This window comes from Pistacia vera, unplaced genomic scaffold, assembly GCF_008641045.1.
Source record: "Pistacia vera cultivar Batoury unplaced genomic scaffold, PisVer_v2 Contig446, whole genome shotgun sequence".
Classification (NCBI taxonomy): Eukaryota; Viridiplantae; Streptophyta; class Magnoliopsida; order Sapindales; family Anacardiaceae; genus Pistacia; species Pistacia vera.
In genome coordinates, this window is record NW_022196275.1 from 607,217 (window position 1) to 623,034 (window position 15,818).

Genomic DNA, 15,818 nt, shown 5'->3' on the forward strand with positions numbered 1-15,818 from the left:
TGGGAACTATTTTAATCTACATTAACATCTCTCTATAATCATAATGGTGAGGCTAACTAATTTTATTACTATGAAGAGGTTACAACTTAATAGAGGTATAGTTACAAAAATTATTATTTTATAATTCATGTTTTAGTAGTATAGTATTAGGATTTCAATTTATATTTTAGTAGTATTATAATTTCAATTCAGTGCTTCAATTGCCTACTTTTGAAACGAATAAGTGTCATTGATAGAACTGTAAATGTAGTTGATGCATGGTCAATTGATGTGAAGTCACAAACTACCAATGGTTTTAAGCACTGCAAAATTAGGACCCAAATGTTGATGAATTGCAAGTTATAAATGAAGTGGATGAGGAGAATAAAAGAGTTATTGCAAAATTAAGGGATCAGATTCGACATCTTCACTACACTAATCAAATGGATATTAATGTCTTCCTCGATCATCCAAATGAACAACAAATCATATATACTTTAACGAAAGAAGAAATTATTACTGTAATTAGACAAGAAGAGAAAAGAAATAATCCTCAGGATGATAGTACAGAAATACAAAAAGTTTATTGCTATAAAACTCTAAACATGCTTGAGAAGCTAAAAATATTTTTGCTTCAACAAGAAGGTGTCCAATCTAGCGATGTATTACGTACTTGTAAGATAAAAAATGTGAAAACAATTTTAAAGCATAAATCATTGTCACAAACAATTTTAGATAAATATTTTATTTAATCTTAAATATTTAATGTAACATAACATATATTTATTTGTAATATACAGATAATTACTCCTATGTAGAGGCAACTTTCATTAAGGCAGGAATTAGAAAAATTATAACTTATTACAATGTGGAGTTTATTCTTATTTATAATTATCCCAAACTGAGACTATAATTTTTTATGACTATGTAGAATTTATTCCTATATAGAGTATCACTATAAAGATGTTTTATTGTACTATTTATTTATGTTGTTTAATTGTATTATGTCTTGGGATTATTTATAAAGATTTTTTTTTTTTTTAACTTCTAATTTTATTATCTAGAAATTTGCCTCAGGAGTAAAAATGGTGAAATGAACCAAATGTTAACTCTTTAATTTTTTTTTAAAAAAAAAAAAAGATAAAAAATAAACAAAAGGAATAAATGGTATTTAAGAACGAAAGGGTTTTTTTAAATGAAGGTCCATATAATTTAATAGCATTCTATTTTTGGGATTTGGTTGGTTAAGATAAAAATAAAGTATTTGGCAAGCAGTATACATAGGATATTTCCAAGAAATGTAGATTGAGAATTAGGGTTTGGAGCATTTGATGTTAAATAATTTAATTCACAACATGAATTGAGATCAAATGAACCACATTCAGTTGATTAATCATAAACCCCACATACTTATAATAATAATAATAATAATTAAAGATGGATTTATTAAGCATAACCCCACTAACTAAATAAGGGATTAGGTAAGTAATTAATTTGAAGAAGAACAATTATAAATGGAAGTTGGAGATGTGATTTGTCTAAAAACTTGTACTAAGATGTTCATTATTATTAAATAAATGGATGCAAATGTCTCAACCACCAAATTAATTAATTAATCAATCTTCATCCTCAACCACTACTAACTCAATTGATTAATTCCAAACAAAACATTACACAGAGAGCACCACCAATTTCAGCCAACACAAAGAGGATTACAATCACCTCTTTTGTTGGAGCCTTAATCTCTAACAAATACAAGTACAATTTTCAATTCTATAGCCTTTAGTTTCTCTCGATTAATTAATTAATTACCAAGTACGTTTAGCTCAAAGTAGACAATATTATACGTTTCTATGAATATCGTGTGCCACGGGTTTGTTTGTGGGTGTGTGTGTGGTTTGACTCTCTTCTTTTATCCTTAGGGTTGGCCTAGTGCCTAGTGGTCAAGAAGGTTTAATTCCTTCATTGACTTTTTGCGATAAAACTACCTTAAGGTTACCTACTATATTTGTTATTTACTTGAAATATTGGGTTTATAAAGTGTTCAATGAGCCTTAAAGATTACTTGAGGTGCACGCAAGTTGGCCTGGACATCCCGATTATTAAAAAATAAAATAAAAAGTGAGTTCTATCTATACTTATTTATCATCGCCAAAATGTTGGTGGACTGTTATAGTGAATATATGTGTTTGGACCCTCTTCTTCATTCATATTGTAATACTAATTTGAGTGAGAAAATTAGATAAATTCAAGCCTTTATTGGGATGTAGTTATTGGCTTGTTTAAAGATTAACAAAATGATATGATTATTAGGTTGTAGTTATTGACCTGTTCATATAAATAAAGATTAACCAAATGATATGAAGTAGTGTTGTGAATTTGAAGTTATTAACTAAATCATATACTTAGATGTTGAATCCCTACTTTAGTAGATATTGCTTTATGGTGGGGACTTGTATAAATTTTCCAGATAAAAGAAGTGGGCACAAAGCAATTACCCTTGTTTTAAGGCAACTATAAATCACCTCATGAAAGGTGATGCCCAGGCCATCATGTTTCTTNTACTGATACTGCAGCCACCTGGGTGGTATACATCATGCCACAGATTTTATCCAAGAAATGGGTAATATGACAAATTTAAGAACATCAAAGGAGATAAATTATACCATTCTATCATGGATTCAAATATTCACCGATTAAACAAATTCTGTTATCGCTTTAACAGGGCATGTATATCAACATTTCTGTTTATCAGTGACCATACGATATCAACATTTCAAACTTAATATAGTTTATCAATTATTAAACGATTGCCTTTAAAATTATGCCAATGTACCGCATGGATCAATTGCTAATTACAACCAATCAAAGGCCAACAGAAGAAATCAATACATCCTGAATTTTTCCTTTGTCTTCTCAAACACCTGTTCTGCTATGGCAGCCCCATTGCCATCTGCTCTTTTGATCTCCAATTGAGACTTTTGATAGAAGCCAGTTCCCCTTAATGCATCTGCAATAAAATCATCAAACCCAATAGCGATGGCCGCTTCAGCCTTGGCTCCATAAACCAGCCTCTGTTTGACATCAAAGTACTATAAAACGTTATGTCCAACATCCAAATTGACAGGAAAGAGAAGAAAAGAGATAAGGAGCAAAGGGGTTTGACCTTAATTCGCGAAAGGTGGATTGCACCAAAGCACATAGGGCAAGGCTCACAGGAGGCATATATCTCACAGTCTGAGAGCTCAATCTTATTGAGCTTCTTACATGCCTGGTAACAATATATTATCACACACAATGAGAATCATTCGACCACACTAAGGAAACACAAACTGGTGACAATTATGAAATTTTTTACAGAAGCATTAATGAGCTCAGACTAAGTGCACCCCAATCATATTTCATAAAAGCACCAGCACTTAGTTAGGGGCGATGATACATGTACATGAGCAGATCCTTAAGGTCTGACAGACTTTTGTGAGGTCAGAGAAGAGTAAACTTGGTTACCCTTGCTATCCCTGCTATAGCTATATACCTTATTACTCAATATATTATCACACACAATGAGAATCATTCGAACACACTAAGGAAACACAAACTGGTGACAATTATGAAAATTTTTACAGAAGCATTAATGAGGTCAGACTGAGTGCACCCCAATCATATTTCGTAAAAGCAACATTGATAAAAGCACTAGCACTTAGTTAGGGGCGATGTTAAATGTACATGAGCAGATCCTTAAGGTCTGACAGACTTTTGTGAGTCAGAGAAGAGTAAACTTGGTTACCCTTGTTATTCCTGCTATAGCTATATACCTTATTACTCAATAAATCTAGAGAAAATATGGTATCATGGATGCAAGCATTCTCCGTCTCTAGTTCATCACCTAAAGACATATTTTCCTCAAACTGACAATCAGATGCGATTATAACTAGAAAACAAATATCGCTTCCATATAAAAAGTTTAAAAGCACAAGTTGTACTGCCGAACTTTAGATTATATATTCTACATAAATCACTTTCATATAAAAAGTTTAAAAACACAAGCATTTTCCGACAGAAAACAAATGTCACCTCCATATTGTTTACTCATTAAACCACACAAAGCAACCACTACACAGACAGTCATGCATTCTCTGTCAAATATAAACTCGTTTTTTCAAATTAAGGTCTTGAAGCTCCTCTTGCACATGTCTAATTCAACTATGGGAGATAAGAACATTGGGGTAGGGATCTGTTTAAATAAACAGCAAACAAAAATCTCAGCTTCATCTTTCTTCTTGGTGCATCAAGGAAAATCCTATGCATGTAATGCTATTTCAAATTAACTATAGCTCAATGTCAAGGAATGAATCATGTAAAATTGAAGAATGTAATTTAAAAAGACTCCAAAAAAAGGAGTCATCAACCAATTCTAAATACAAATCAACTATCAACAGTTTAGGTATGGCTCCAACGGTTTGAGATAACAGACAAGTCAACAAAGTATTCAAACATGTAATTCATGAAATTATGACCACCAATCCAGAACTTCTACTTTCACAGTACTTTCGGCGTCTTGGCTGTGGATAGAATCTAAAGAATTAGTGAATTACAGTCACCTAATCAGATAAGACTCAAAGTAACTCCTAGGTGACAGCCATTGAATGGGGAGTCTCAGCTCTTGGGTTGTAAAAGTACCAAGTAACAACAATGTTCTGTTGTTTGACTATCCTATAAGCTAGAAAATTTCAGACGGTAAAGGTTTTGAATTTTGATATTTTTAAACAACCAATTAAAAACAAGAAAAATTGAAGTAATATGAGCAAGATATTAGGTTTCTTCCATTCAAGTGAATTGGTGAAGGTCATTATAAGGGTCGTTGAAGATAATGGTAAACATAATTTCAAGCACAGTTGCAAATGCCATATAGTATAGACAATGCTAATGATGTCACACCAACAACCATCTTTGAAAAATGAAAAATATTGAAGCAAATATTCCGACCTCTCTCACTGCAGTGACCTCCGCATGAGCAGTAGGATCTGTGTTCTTCAAAACCATGTTGTGACAACTCACAACAACTTCATCATTACGTACAACAACAGCACCAAAAGGACCACCATGTCCACATTCAACCCCTTTATACGCTTCTTCAACAGCTTTGGTTAAGAATTTGTGATCTCTGTCCTGAACAGCTGGTTGATCAACATAAACATGATATAACGAATAAATTTCAAAACCTACCGGTTATTCAATAACAAATAATAGAGAAATGAACAACATTACCTTCCTGATGTCCAGCAAATGCAGAAGCCACAGAAATAGTTCCCTCCTTTGTCTCCACCACTGCAATCATAAGGCAGGCAAAGATTACGTCTTAGAGTAATCAAGTTAACAACACTCAATAAAGCCTTTAACTGGAATCAGAAGGTTACCAAAAAAAAAAAAAAAAAAAATCAATTAAATTTATGAAAAAGTTGCATAGGATTGAAGAAATTAATTTATAAGAGAATCCCATTATAATTGTGGTCATATGGTAGCAGCCTTCGACAAAAGGTATTGGGTTTTGATGCAAATAGTCAAAAGGTTAACCGTGTTTGTATTTCTCTTAAATAAAAGAGCGTGGAATCAGATAAAAAATAAGAGAAACATAATAGTTATACAGTAAAAGCATTTCAAAGAAGCGGGGAAAGGGTTGAATTGAAGAGAGAAGAAGTAGAAAGACGATATGACGCAAGAGAGATTACCATTAGCTTCTTCCATGATGATGATGATGAAGAAGCGAGAGAGAAGTGAAGGAAAAAGAGAGATGAAAGTGAGCGAAGGAATGAAAAAGAATGAGTGTATATATCTTCTGAATGAGGAGGAGATGGAGATGCAGATACAGAAACAGATACAGATGCGGATGCAGATGAAGGAAAATATGGAAAGACAAAATCACAAAAATAATAGTTGGGAGACGCTGATTCAGGTCCACATATTATAAATATTTAAATTACGTTAACGTGTTCACATGTAAAAGTTGGGTTGGGCCCATCCAACTAAATTCTTGTTTTTCGTCCCTTAATAAGCATATACAATATCAATTTTCTCACGCTTACCTTACTCAAAATTGTAAGATAACATAACATCAATGATTTAATATCTTCCCAAAAATGAAAATTATTTGTTTTCAAATTTCACACTAATTGGGATATTGGAAAAACATTTAACGAATCCATACTATTCTTTCTATGTTTGAAGAAAAGAAGGATTCCAAAAAATTCATCTTTTTTTTAGTTATTAAATATTCTCAGTTATTTTACTTAAGAACAGTACTACATTTACAATTTTTTGATACAACATTTTTATACAACTCTGATATGTTAATTCATGATTAATTAATTTAAAGTGGATTTTGTTTGCCTAAATACGAGTTAATCAAATCATAAGTTGCTATATTAAGATTGTATAAAAAAATTGTATGAAAAAAATTATAAATCTTTATTGTTTATCTTTCAAATACAAAAACCTTTTTAACCATCCGAGCCCAAAACCTAACCTATGGGCCCATCCCAAAATTTGACAAACCTACGGGTCCAGTCCAGGTGTGTGGGGATGGGGACGCCGGGACGGAATCTTATTCGTTTCATCAGCCATCCTTGGTGTAGACATAGTTTGCAGTTGGATTGGATCGTTGTTGGAGACATTATGTGGAGGGGTGGTGGTGGTTGCATAGATTTGTTCAACGCACAACCGGTGGCGGTAGCTCTGTCTGTCAAACAGAACCCTCTCCACTGGGGGTTTCCACCTCTTTCAACCAAAAGGAGTGCTTTCTCAGTATCTGTCTCACCAACACCACTTTCAAACTCCATTAATGCTGTTAGTACCCTTAAACAACGACCGCAACTCTCCTTCCTTTCTTCTACTTGTTCATCACCTCCTGCTCCCCCTCCTCCTCCTCCTCAATTGGCTCTTCTCTCCCTCCTCTTCGTCCTCTCTACGGTATTTCCTTATCAATCTAAATCTCCTTTTTTTTTTTTTTTTTTCTCAGCTTTGTATACATTCTCAATTTCATGTCTTTTATTTCAAACCTCTCCAGGCTATTGGAGCAATTTTCTCCTTGGCTATTATTTCAATTCCTACCTTGATGGTAAGTTTTGTTTATTTGATTAAGTCGGTTCTGTTTCATCCCTACCTCTTGTAATTTCAGTTTATTTTTCTGTTGTGTACAGACTTTTAAGAAATTAGGTGTCTCGGTGGATAAATTGTCCAAAGTAGTTTCTGAAGAAGTGCCCGGAACCTTATCTTCCCTCAAACTTTCTGGATTGGAGATTAATGAATTGACTCGACAACTTACCAATCTCAGGTATTTCATTCCCCATTTAATGCAACTTTTAATTGTCTTTTGATGATTGATTTGTGTGTTTTCATTTTCAAGGCAAAAGATTTCTGGTACTCCCTTTGCCAACAAAAGCAGAAGCAATAACCCCACAAGTAAAAGCGGCGATTGATTTCACTTCTGTTTTAGGTTAATTAAGTCATCCATCCCTATGTGATCTCCGTTAAGCTCTATGTTGTTTTAAAGTTTGTTCCTTTAGGCTTTAGACATTTTCTATTGTTTCTCTTGTCCATATGGATGGTTTGATTGGTTTCCAACTATATATAAGAGAGTCAACTTGTTCCAACTTCTAAAGCCAAGTAATAAGCAGGGCTGGAGACAGTTGTGCAAATCGTCTCATTATTAGTTGTAAAGAAAAGCATTCAGTGCATAGATCTGAAACTGTGGTGGATTTCTTCAATTTATATACTACGAATGGGTTTCACTAAATTTATTTGGTGTTGAAATTTAAGGCGACATCAACCTCGGCTCTGCTACTTTATATATTGAAATTTACGAGAAATGCAGTTGTAATGGCAGCGGACTTATTAACAACATTGATTGAGATTGGTAACTCAGAAACGAGATGAGCATAATGATATATTACTTTCCAAACAAGTGTCAAGCATAATGATCCACTCAAGTAATAAGAGAAGAGAATAGCCTGCTTCACAATTTAGCAACCATTTTGAGAATATCTCCAGCATCTTTGGCATTATCAGGTACAGGCATGTTGGCTACAAGAGTAACTCTAGAGGAAGAAACCATAGACTTTATGTCTGAGTTTGAAGGATCAATTTTCCAGAGTCGAACCTCCCATACCTGAATGGTCTTTCCAACATTGATGGGGGAAGCCTCAGCATAAACAAGATCACCAAGCTCAGCACGTTTCAAATGATTAATGCTAAGGTGAATACCAGCCACTCTACTGAAACCAGATGCCATGTGGGCCCCTATGCTAGCCAACGACTCCGCTATCAACGCCGACACACCACCGTGTAACACCTTGAACGGCTATGTTCAATAATTCAACTCAATTCTTCAATCTAAAACAAACGATTGCAAAAGAAAAGAAAAGAAAAGAAAATTTATAAGCTAACCTGGCATGTCTTTTCGTGAACTCTAAGGCGGCCTGTGACTCTATGCGGGGTTAATTCATCAATTTCAAACCCAATAGAATGGAGGGGAGCATCGACTTTGGCTGTCTTGTTGGAGGACGAGGATGATTCCTCCATCAAATTCAAAGTTGAAGCTTCCTTCTTTCTTCCAAAAAGGACCACAAATAAGCAACAAGAAGATTTGTTTACTTTTATTTGTTGTTGGTGGGGTGGTAGGTGGAGGCTGTGGAATGATGCAGCAGTGGTAGGTGATTATATCATCTCCCAATTACAATTCCAAAGTATGGGCAAATTAATCAACCGTTGTCCTTTTCAATGTCTTATTCAATTCTACAAACAATTTGATGCTATCCCTAAACCATTACTTTAATGACATTCTTCTACCTTCCATTGTCTATCTAATTCTAACAACCCCCACCCCACTACATCTACTCCAATTTCACTTCTCTCAGACCCAACATCATTCATTACTTCATCAAAAGGGTTTATTGTGTTGGACCCCCAAAGCTTGGCCGGAAACTTCCCCACACCCTTCCCAACAACCAAATTTAGGGAAATTAACACTCTCGCCCCAAAATAGGGTTTCTGTAAACTAAATATGAAGGTACAAGGGGTAGAAATCTGATAGTTTTAGACAAAACAGTTGGCTTGTGATCGTTTGACTAAACACCCTAGTACTATTGTATTTTTTGGATGTAAAAAGGTCTACAGTTTCTTTAAAATATTATTTCTATCTCCTATACCGTTAACCTCCATTTGCGATAACAATGTTAGTTTCCCAAAATTAGGGAAAAACTTTTTACACAAAATCTCGGAGGTGACCCTTATCATTGAAATTGCCCTTTTTAACATTTTTCAGATGTGTACATGGTTAGTTTTTATTACATAGAGAGATTATCATCATATCTGACACTGAGAAAGAGTTAAATCTCACTTAACGTGGGTCAAATCTGTAAGTATTGGTGTTGGCATGGGATATAGAGAGCGTGTGCAGCCTGAACCTGAGTTAAGACATCTGCCATTTTATAATGTCAAACAACACAATCATATGTATTGATTGAATCATCAAGTTGACTTTATATATATTCATATGGATGTTTACAATAATGTGCAAGCCTCTAATTCTATCAAAACAATTTTCTTTAATCCTTGCAAAAGAGTCTTTTCTTTCTATAGGATTTTAAGTCTGAATTTTAGCAGAAAGAGCAATCAACATGATTGAGACTGAATTAAAGGTGGCTCTTCTTTAGTTAATTAATCCTCTACAACTTTAATATATCTCCACATTCTCAGAGGAAGAATACAAATGCTAGAATTTCCTTAATGAAAGGATTAGATTGATGAGAAATAGAGGTGATAGCATGCATCATGCTCAAAACGTAAACGATGCTTCATCGGCCTCAACATATGGGCTCTTCATAATAAAATCATGTTTTCATATGGAAGGAATATCGTTTAACCGATAATTAATAACCTCATGTTTTTTGTCGTGTCACATTTGTACACCTCTATAAATATCAATGCAACAAGTTGTCTCTTCGAACATTAAAATATGTTTTCATTGGATATGATGTTCATCAAAAGGGGTATCGCTATTACCATCCTCCAACTCAGCAAATGTTTGTAACCATGGATGTTGTGTTCCATGAAGAATTGATGTATTTTTCTTCTGAGTCTAAACTTTATGGTGAGTATTGTTAGGAAGAAATTCAGATGTTTGTCTATGCTGTTCAAGATGTGGGAGACTATGAGTCATAGATTAGACCTATTGATCGACAAGAAAATGAAGTGGATGATGAAAATGTCAAGGTGGTATCTCCATACGAAGAAACTTCATCTCAATCCAAGTCTCTCGTTCCTGGTATGTCACAACCATCATTCGTTGCAAATGTCCTTGATTTAGAGTCTGGACCAATTTAGTCTAAACCAATTAGAAATCAATTACCATCACGGAGTACTAGAGGGATTCCTAAACCAATATACGAAACTGAGCTATCTAGTAAGGTCAAATCCCCATAAGTCATTATGTGTCTAACCATCGTCTATTAGAATCAAATTTGTCATTTGTGAAACAATTATCTACCATATCGATTCCTAACAGTGTGTAGGAAGACTTATCTGATCCAAAATAAAAAGATGATGTGAATGAAGAGATGAAATCATTATAGAAGAAAGAGACTTGGGAACTTGTTGATCGTCCACTAGGAAAGAAGACTGTTGGATGTCGATAGGTTTACACTATGAAATATAAAGTTGATGATACGATTGAACAATTTAAAGTAAGACATAGCACAAGGGTACACCCAAACTCATGGGATAGACTACATAGAGACATTTGCACCCATAGCCAAAATCAATACAATACGTGTCTTGTTATCTTTGGCTGTAAACCTGGATTGGCCATGACAACAGTTCGATGTAAAAAATGTTTTCCCATATGGAGAATTATCTGAAGAGATCTATATGGATCCTCCATCAGGGTGTATTTTACCAGGAAAGCATAACCAAAAGGTATGTAGGTTAAAGAAGTCACTGTATGAGTTAAAACAATCTCCGAGGGCATGGTTTGGGAGGTTCACCAAAACTATGAAGTTTTTTAGCTACCATTAGAGTAATTTAGATCACACATTGTTCCTTAAAGAATAGCAAGGAAAGATCACTGCACTTATTGTATATATGCATGATATGGCGGTTATAGGAAATGATCAAGAAGAAATGAAGGCTTTGCGAAAGTACTTGTCAAAAAAATCCGAGATAAAAGAGACCTAGGTTCTTTGAAATATTCTTTCGAAGTCAAAGTGTCTCGATCTAAAAAATGTATATTTCTATCACAAAGAAAGTATGCCTTGAATGTGTTGCAGGAAACTGGTATGTCAGCATGTCAACTAGTTGATACACTAATCGAAGAAGGTTTAAAATTAGGAGTCGAGACTAATCAAGTACCAGTTGAAAAAAGGGAGATACCAGAAATTGTTAATCGTTGGTGGGGTTTATGCAGCAAAAAATAAATAAATAAATCCCCACACAACAACATATATGCCAAGCAACTTATACCAGATTTACGTTATTTGTATAAGAAGTAAAAATTCAAAATTATACCTAAGTTTGGAGGCTCCTTCTTGCGATGCGGATCGCTTCCACTCTAAGCCGCAAGAGTGCACTTCTGGTATCCACATGAAGACAAGACGGGTGATCTCCTTGCGATCTCAAGTATTAGCAAGAATGCAAGGATCAAGGATGCTGAATTTTTCTTGGAAAAATTCTCTTCTCCGCCTAGAGAGAAAACATGAGAGACAAGGAGAGAGGGGTGGCTAGGGTTTCTTTTATTTTGCAAAGGGTTTTTTTTCATTTAATTTTTAGTTGCACACTAAAAAACCTAACCTAATATATATGGAATAGCAATCTACCTATTCCATATTAAGATTAGCAATATTTCAATACCAAACAAAGCATTTCAATTCAAATTTAAAGTGCTAAACCCTAAACCCAAATTTAAAAATTAAACTTGAATTCCATATTATCAAAATTAATATTAATAAATACTAATATTAAATAATATGTATATATATATACACAATCTCACTAATTTAATTTCCATATGAAATTAAATATAGACAACAACTTTAGCAAATTTAATTGCACTATGATATTACCTAAATGCCCTTTCATCTTAAAAGGCAAAAATACCCTTTCATCATAAATGACGAAAACACCTCCCCTCACTTATTCATCCTTAATATGTATTCTATGTGTGTGACTCGAAGGCTCCTTATCATATCGATAGTGATTAGTCTCGCGATTGACACCAATCAATCATCTCACTAAACACAGACTAAGATTGGCCTCTAGCAAGACATCATAGCCACCTGATAGATTCAGATTCAGCGAAACAGCTTACCTATCAATGATGTGGGCACCGTGCAATTCAATCATTTCATCATCTATTATCTCATCAAAGGCCGAGGCACAGAAGTAGTGTCAACCTCGAATATCCTTGATATCTTGGTATTCGGTTATTAGACCAACGACCGAAATAGATTGGATTGAGCTACAATTTAATCCCACTGTGGCCACAGACTAAATGTCATCTCCATCTACCAAATCACTCAACGAGATAATTTCTCCCGTACTTAGGAGTGATGAATCCTCTATTAATCCACCATAGTATTGTACACATTTCGATGTAGCTAATCACTACCGTTCTGATATCTCTAAATAGAACTACGTTGGGCTAATGTCAAACTACACCAATTGGTGCACAAGACGCTCCAACGATCTCAAGTCTAAGGATCACATGTACCACCATTCGTTAAAAGATTTATTCCACAGACACTGGGGTTACAATCTATGTAGAATCCTCTAGTGGGTATGTCCAGTGAACTCGCCTATGACAAACACCTATGTGTTGTACCAAGTTATCGACAAACAACCTTGACAAGTGAGATTTGTCATCCATGATAGTCTTACTATATTATCTGTGTCTTTAGTCAGAATAATACTAGGGCTCCAGACGTTTATAGAATAGTCACCATATGTGATCATAAGTTCCTCACTATCGAGATTTGAAACATTCGATACCCTCGTCACAGTTCTACCATTCTAAGAACATACATCATAATATATATTAAATACAAATTACATAATGTAGAAAATGCCTTTTATTAATTATAAACACTATTGCAAGAGTCAACATTTATAAAATGAATTGGCTCTAGGACACCTACTCTAACACAGACTTGTGGGAAGATTGATATACTTATCTCACACTAGGCAAGATCTTGCTTATGCATTAAATATAGTCAGTCAGTTCATTCATAATCTTGAAGAACAACATATGAACGCAATTACGCACATCTTGAGATATTTAAAACATGCTCATGGAAAGGGAATTCTATGTACTAAAAATAAGGACTACCAAAATGTGAATGCATATACTAATGCTGATTGGGCTTGAGTAGTGGATGACAGATGATCTACTTTTGGTTATTTCATTTTTGTAGGTGGTAATCTAGTCATGTGGAGAAGCAAAAAATAAAATGTTGTGGCATGGTCAAGCGCTGAAGTAGAATTTAGGGGAATGACACTTGAGATTTGTGAAGTTTTGTGGCTAAGATTTCTCCTACAAGATTTGGGCTATCAATCTAATCAATCAATCCAATTATATTGTGACAATAAAGTAGCATATGAGAGTACTCACACTACAACATTATAGACATATAGCTACAGAAAGGAAAACTATAGCAAATACATATTCAGCTACAAAAGTCAATATTTATAGCTAATTGAAATAATTTTAGTAATAAGACTTCCTCCCTTGAAGCTAATATTCATCTCTTGCTTTAACTTATTAAAATCGTGACAATAATTAGTCATTTAACTACAATGTATTAGCTATGGTAAAACATTGTAGCTAATTAATATATTTAGCTATAAACATTTTATTTACATGACATATAGTATCATTATTAACTATGAGTTAAACCATTTAGCTATTATTTGTGCATTAGCTATAAAATATTGAAATTTGTAGCTAATTAAGGTATTTAGCTATACAAATTATATATCATGGTAGTAACAATATTATAGTATTATTATTAGCTACTAGTTTAAATATATAGTTAGTATGTGTGTATTAGCTATAAATTATTTAAATTTGTAGCAAATAAAGAATGTGAAAATTAATTTGCTACAATCCTTATAGTATGCAACTATAGATATTTTAATTTATCTCGTAAGTAATTATATTTTTATCACTTATGAATTAAATTATTATAGTCAAATATAGTGTTAATCACACCGCTAAGGTCAATAGTAAATTGGAATCTTCAACTAATAGCAAACTTAAAAAAACTCTTTAGTGAGTTAAGAGTGTGAGCTTTTGTAAAATAAAATTTTATTTTAAAGGATCTCTGGGGTTTTTGTCTCTTCTATGATGATTTAAAACTAACACTTTATGAAATATAGATGATTTTAGGAATGAGATATGAGATATTATAAAAATTGGTAATGTTACATCTTTGTATATATAGACTTGTATATATGTTTTAGATGATGACGATGATAGCATTAATAATACTATTAATATTTGAGACTGACAACATTTGTTTATTATTAATTATATATAGAAAATACAAGTAAATGAAAAAAAACAAATTAATTTATCTGCTACACGTTCCACGTCAGTAATCAATAAGTTGGAGATCAATTTGCAAGTTCATTCTATGAACAAAAAATAAAGAATTCATTACGGAGCTTAGCAATGGTAGGATTTAAGTGGCTCTCGTCTATTGTTCTTAAGGTATCAATTGCAATTGATTCAAACCACTTGTGATTTAATTCACAATAACTTTTCGTATTGTTTATAATAAGAATATAAGTTTGTTTATAAAAATTAAACTTAGTGAATCACGTGAGACTATGGTTAGCTTGTGTTACAACCCTACTATGTAAAGATTATTTATCTTATTCATCATTTATAATTCAAATTATTTATCTCAAATATATAGAATTTAATTTTCTTTATCATAATTTATGTAATTTATCTTTTAAATGTGAATAATTTATATACATTACTAATTATAAGATTAATTAATAAGATAATTTGTTTAACATTTAAGTTTTTAGTTACATATTAATTTCATCTATAGCTAAAAATATAAACTATTAGTTACGTAAACAAAAAGTTACATGGCTAACTTTTAGCAACGCCACTTCTAGCTACGATAAGCTACAAAAAATTGCATTTGTAACTAAATCATTTAGCTAAAACAAATTCATAGTTTTAGATACAATGAACGCCATAGCTAGAAATGCATAATGTTGTAGTGTCACAATCAAGTTCAACATGATTGTACGAAGCATGTTGAAGTAGATATATTTTTCATCAAAGAAAAATTGGATGAAAAGATTATTGAATTGCTCAAGATTCGATTAGAGGATCAATTGACCAAAATTCTTACCAAGGTTGTTCCAAACATATTTTTTCATAAGTTTTAGACAAGTTGGACATGTATGACATTACGCACCAACTTGAGGTGGAGTGTTGAGATTTTCTAAATATTTCGTAATCTTATAATTTTGCTAGATTTAGGATACTTATAATGTTTTTGGTATCCTATCATCTTCTAATTATGTGGATATATTGTAATTGACATAATTAGGAGATTTCATATATTGTATTCTCCTTATATAAAACCTTTAACTATGAATGCAAAATCAATGAAATGAAAACTTCAAATTCTTCAAACAAACAATATAGACATGGGCGATCGATTGGATGAGATTCAATGAGATTTGAGAGACAAATTAGAGATGATGCATAGATTCTAATCATTAATTTAATTGTACCTCCACTAGTTTTTAGGTCACATTACACATGG

At 33.1% G+C, this 15,818-nt stretch overlaps 3 protein-coding genes across 3 annotated transcripts; 1 reads left to right on the forward strand and 2 right to left on the reverse strand.

Moving 5' to 3' along the window:
- Positions 1–2,743: 2,743 nt before the first annotated feature.
- Positions 2,744–5,918, reverse strand: LOC116144483 (guanosine deaminase). The gene is made up of 5 exons (XM_031429922.1): positions 5,709–5,918; positions 5,248–5,307; positions 4,966–5,156; positions 3,146–3,250; positions 2,744–3,053 (listed from the first exon to the last, which is right to left on the reverse strand). Exons 1-5 carry the CDS (start codon positions 5,722–5,724, stop codon positions 2,865–2,867), a joined length of 561 nt encoding a protein of 186 aa, XP_031285782.1. The 5' UTR covers positions 5,725–5,918; the 3' UTR covers positions 2,744–2,864.
- Positions 5,919–6,501: 583 nt separating this feature from the next.
- LOC116144527 lies at positions 6,502–7,454 on the forward strand. The gene is made up of 4 exons (XM_031429968.1): positions 6,502–6,945; positions 7,043–7,093; positions 7,176–7,309; positions 7,382–7,454. The coding sequence occupies exons 1-4, from the start codon at positions 6,505–6,507 to the stop codon at positions 7,452–7,454; spliced, it is 699 nt and encodes a 232-aa protein (XP_031285828.1). The 5' UTR covers positions 6,502–6,504.
- Positions 7,455–7,882: 428 nt separating this feature from the next.
- On the reverse strand, positions 7,883–8,663 carry LOC116144484 (1,4-dihydroxy-2-naphthoyl-CoA thioesterase 1-like). The gene is made up of 2 exons (XM_031429923.1): positions 8,422–8,663; positions 7,883–8,335 (listed from the first exon to the last, which is right to left on the reverse strand). The coding sequence occupies exons 1-2, from the start codon at positions 8,554–8,556 to the stop codon at positions 7,991–7,993; spliced, it is 480 nt and encodes a 159-aa protein (XP_031285783.1). The 5' UTR covers positions 8,557–8,663; the 3' UTR covers positions 7,883–7,990.
- Positions 8,664–15,818: the final 7,155 nt, after the last annotated feature.

What these genes read in the sequence shown, in the direction of transcription:
- LOC116144483 (XM_031429922.1), bottom strand. An exon ending in AGGTCACTGCAGTGAGAGAG is followed by an intron (nt 3,251 to 4,965) that starts GTCGGAATATTT and finishes TATTGTTACCAG; the next exon opens with GCATGTAAGAAGCTCAATAA. An exon ending in TCCACCTTTCGCGAATTAAG is followed by an intron (nt 3,054 to 3,145) that starts GTCAAACCCCTT and finishes GATGTCAAACAG; the next exon opens with AGGCTGGTTTATGGAGCCAA.
- LOC116144484 (XM_031429923.1), bottom strand. Translation starts at nt 8,556, where the DNA reads ATGGAGGAATCATCCTCGTCCTCCAACAAGACAGCCAAAGTCGATGCT. An exon ending in TTCACGAAAAGACATGCCAG is followed by an intron (nt 8,336 to 8,421) that starts GTTAGCTTATAA and finishes TATTGAACATAG; the next exon opens with CCGTTCAAGGTGTTACACGG.
- LOC116144527 (XM_031429968.1), top strand. Translation starts at nt 6,505, where the DNA reads ATGGGCCCATCCCAAAATTTGACAAACCTACGGGTCCAGTCCAGGTGT. An exon ending in TCCTCTTCGTCCTCTCTACG is followed by an intron (nt 6,946 to 7,042) that starts GTATTTCCTTAT and finishes AAACCTCTCCAG; the next exon opens with GCTATTGGAGCAATTTTCTC. An exon ending in TTTCAATTCCTACCTTGATG is followed by an intron (nt 7,094 to 7,175) that starts GTAAGTTTTGTT and finishes TGTTGTGTACAG; the next exon opens with ACTTTTAAGAAATTAGGTGT.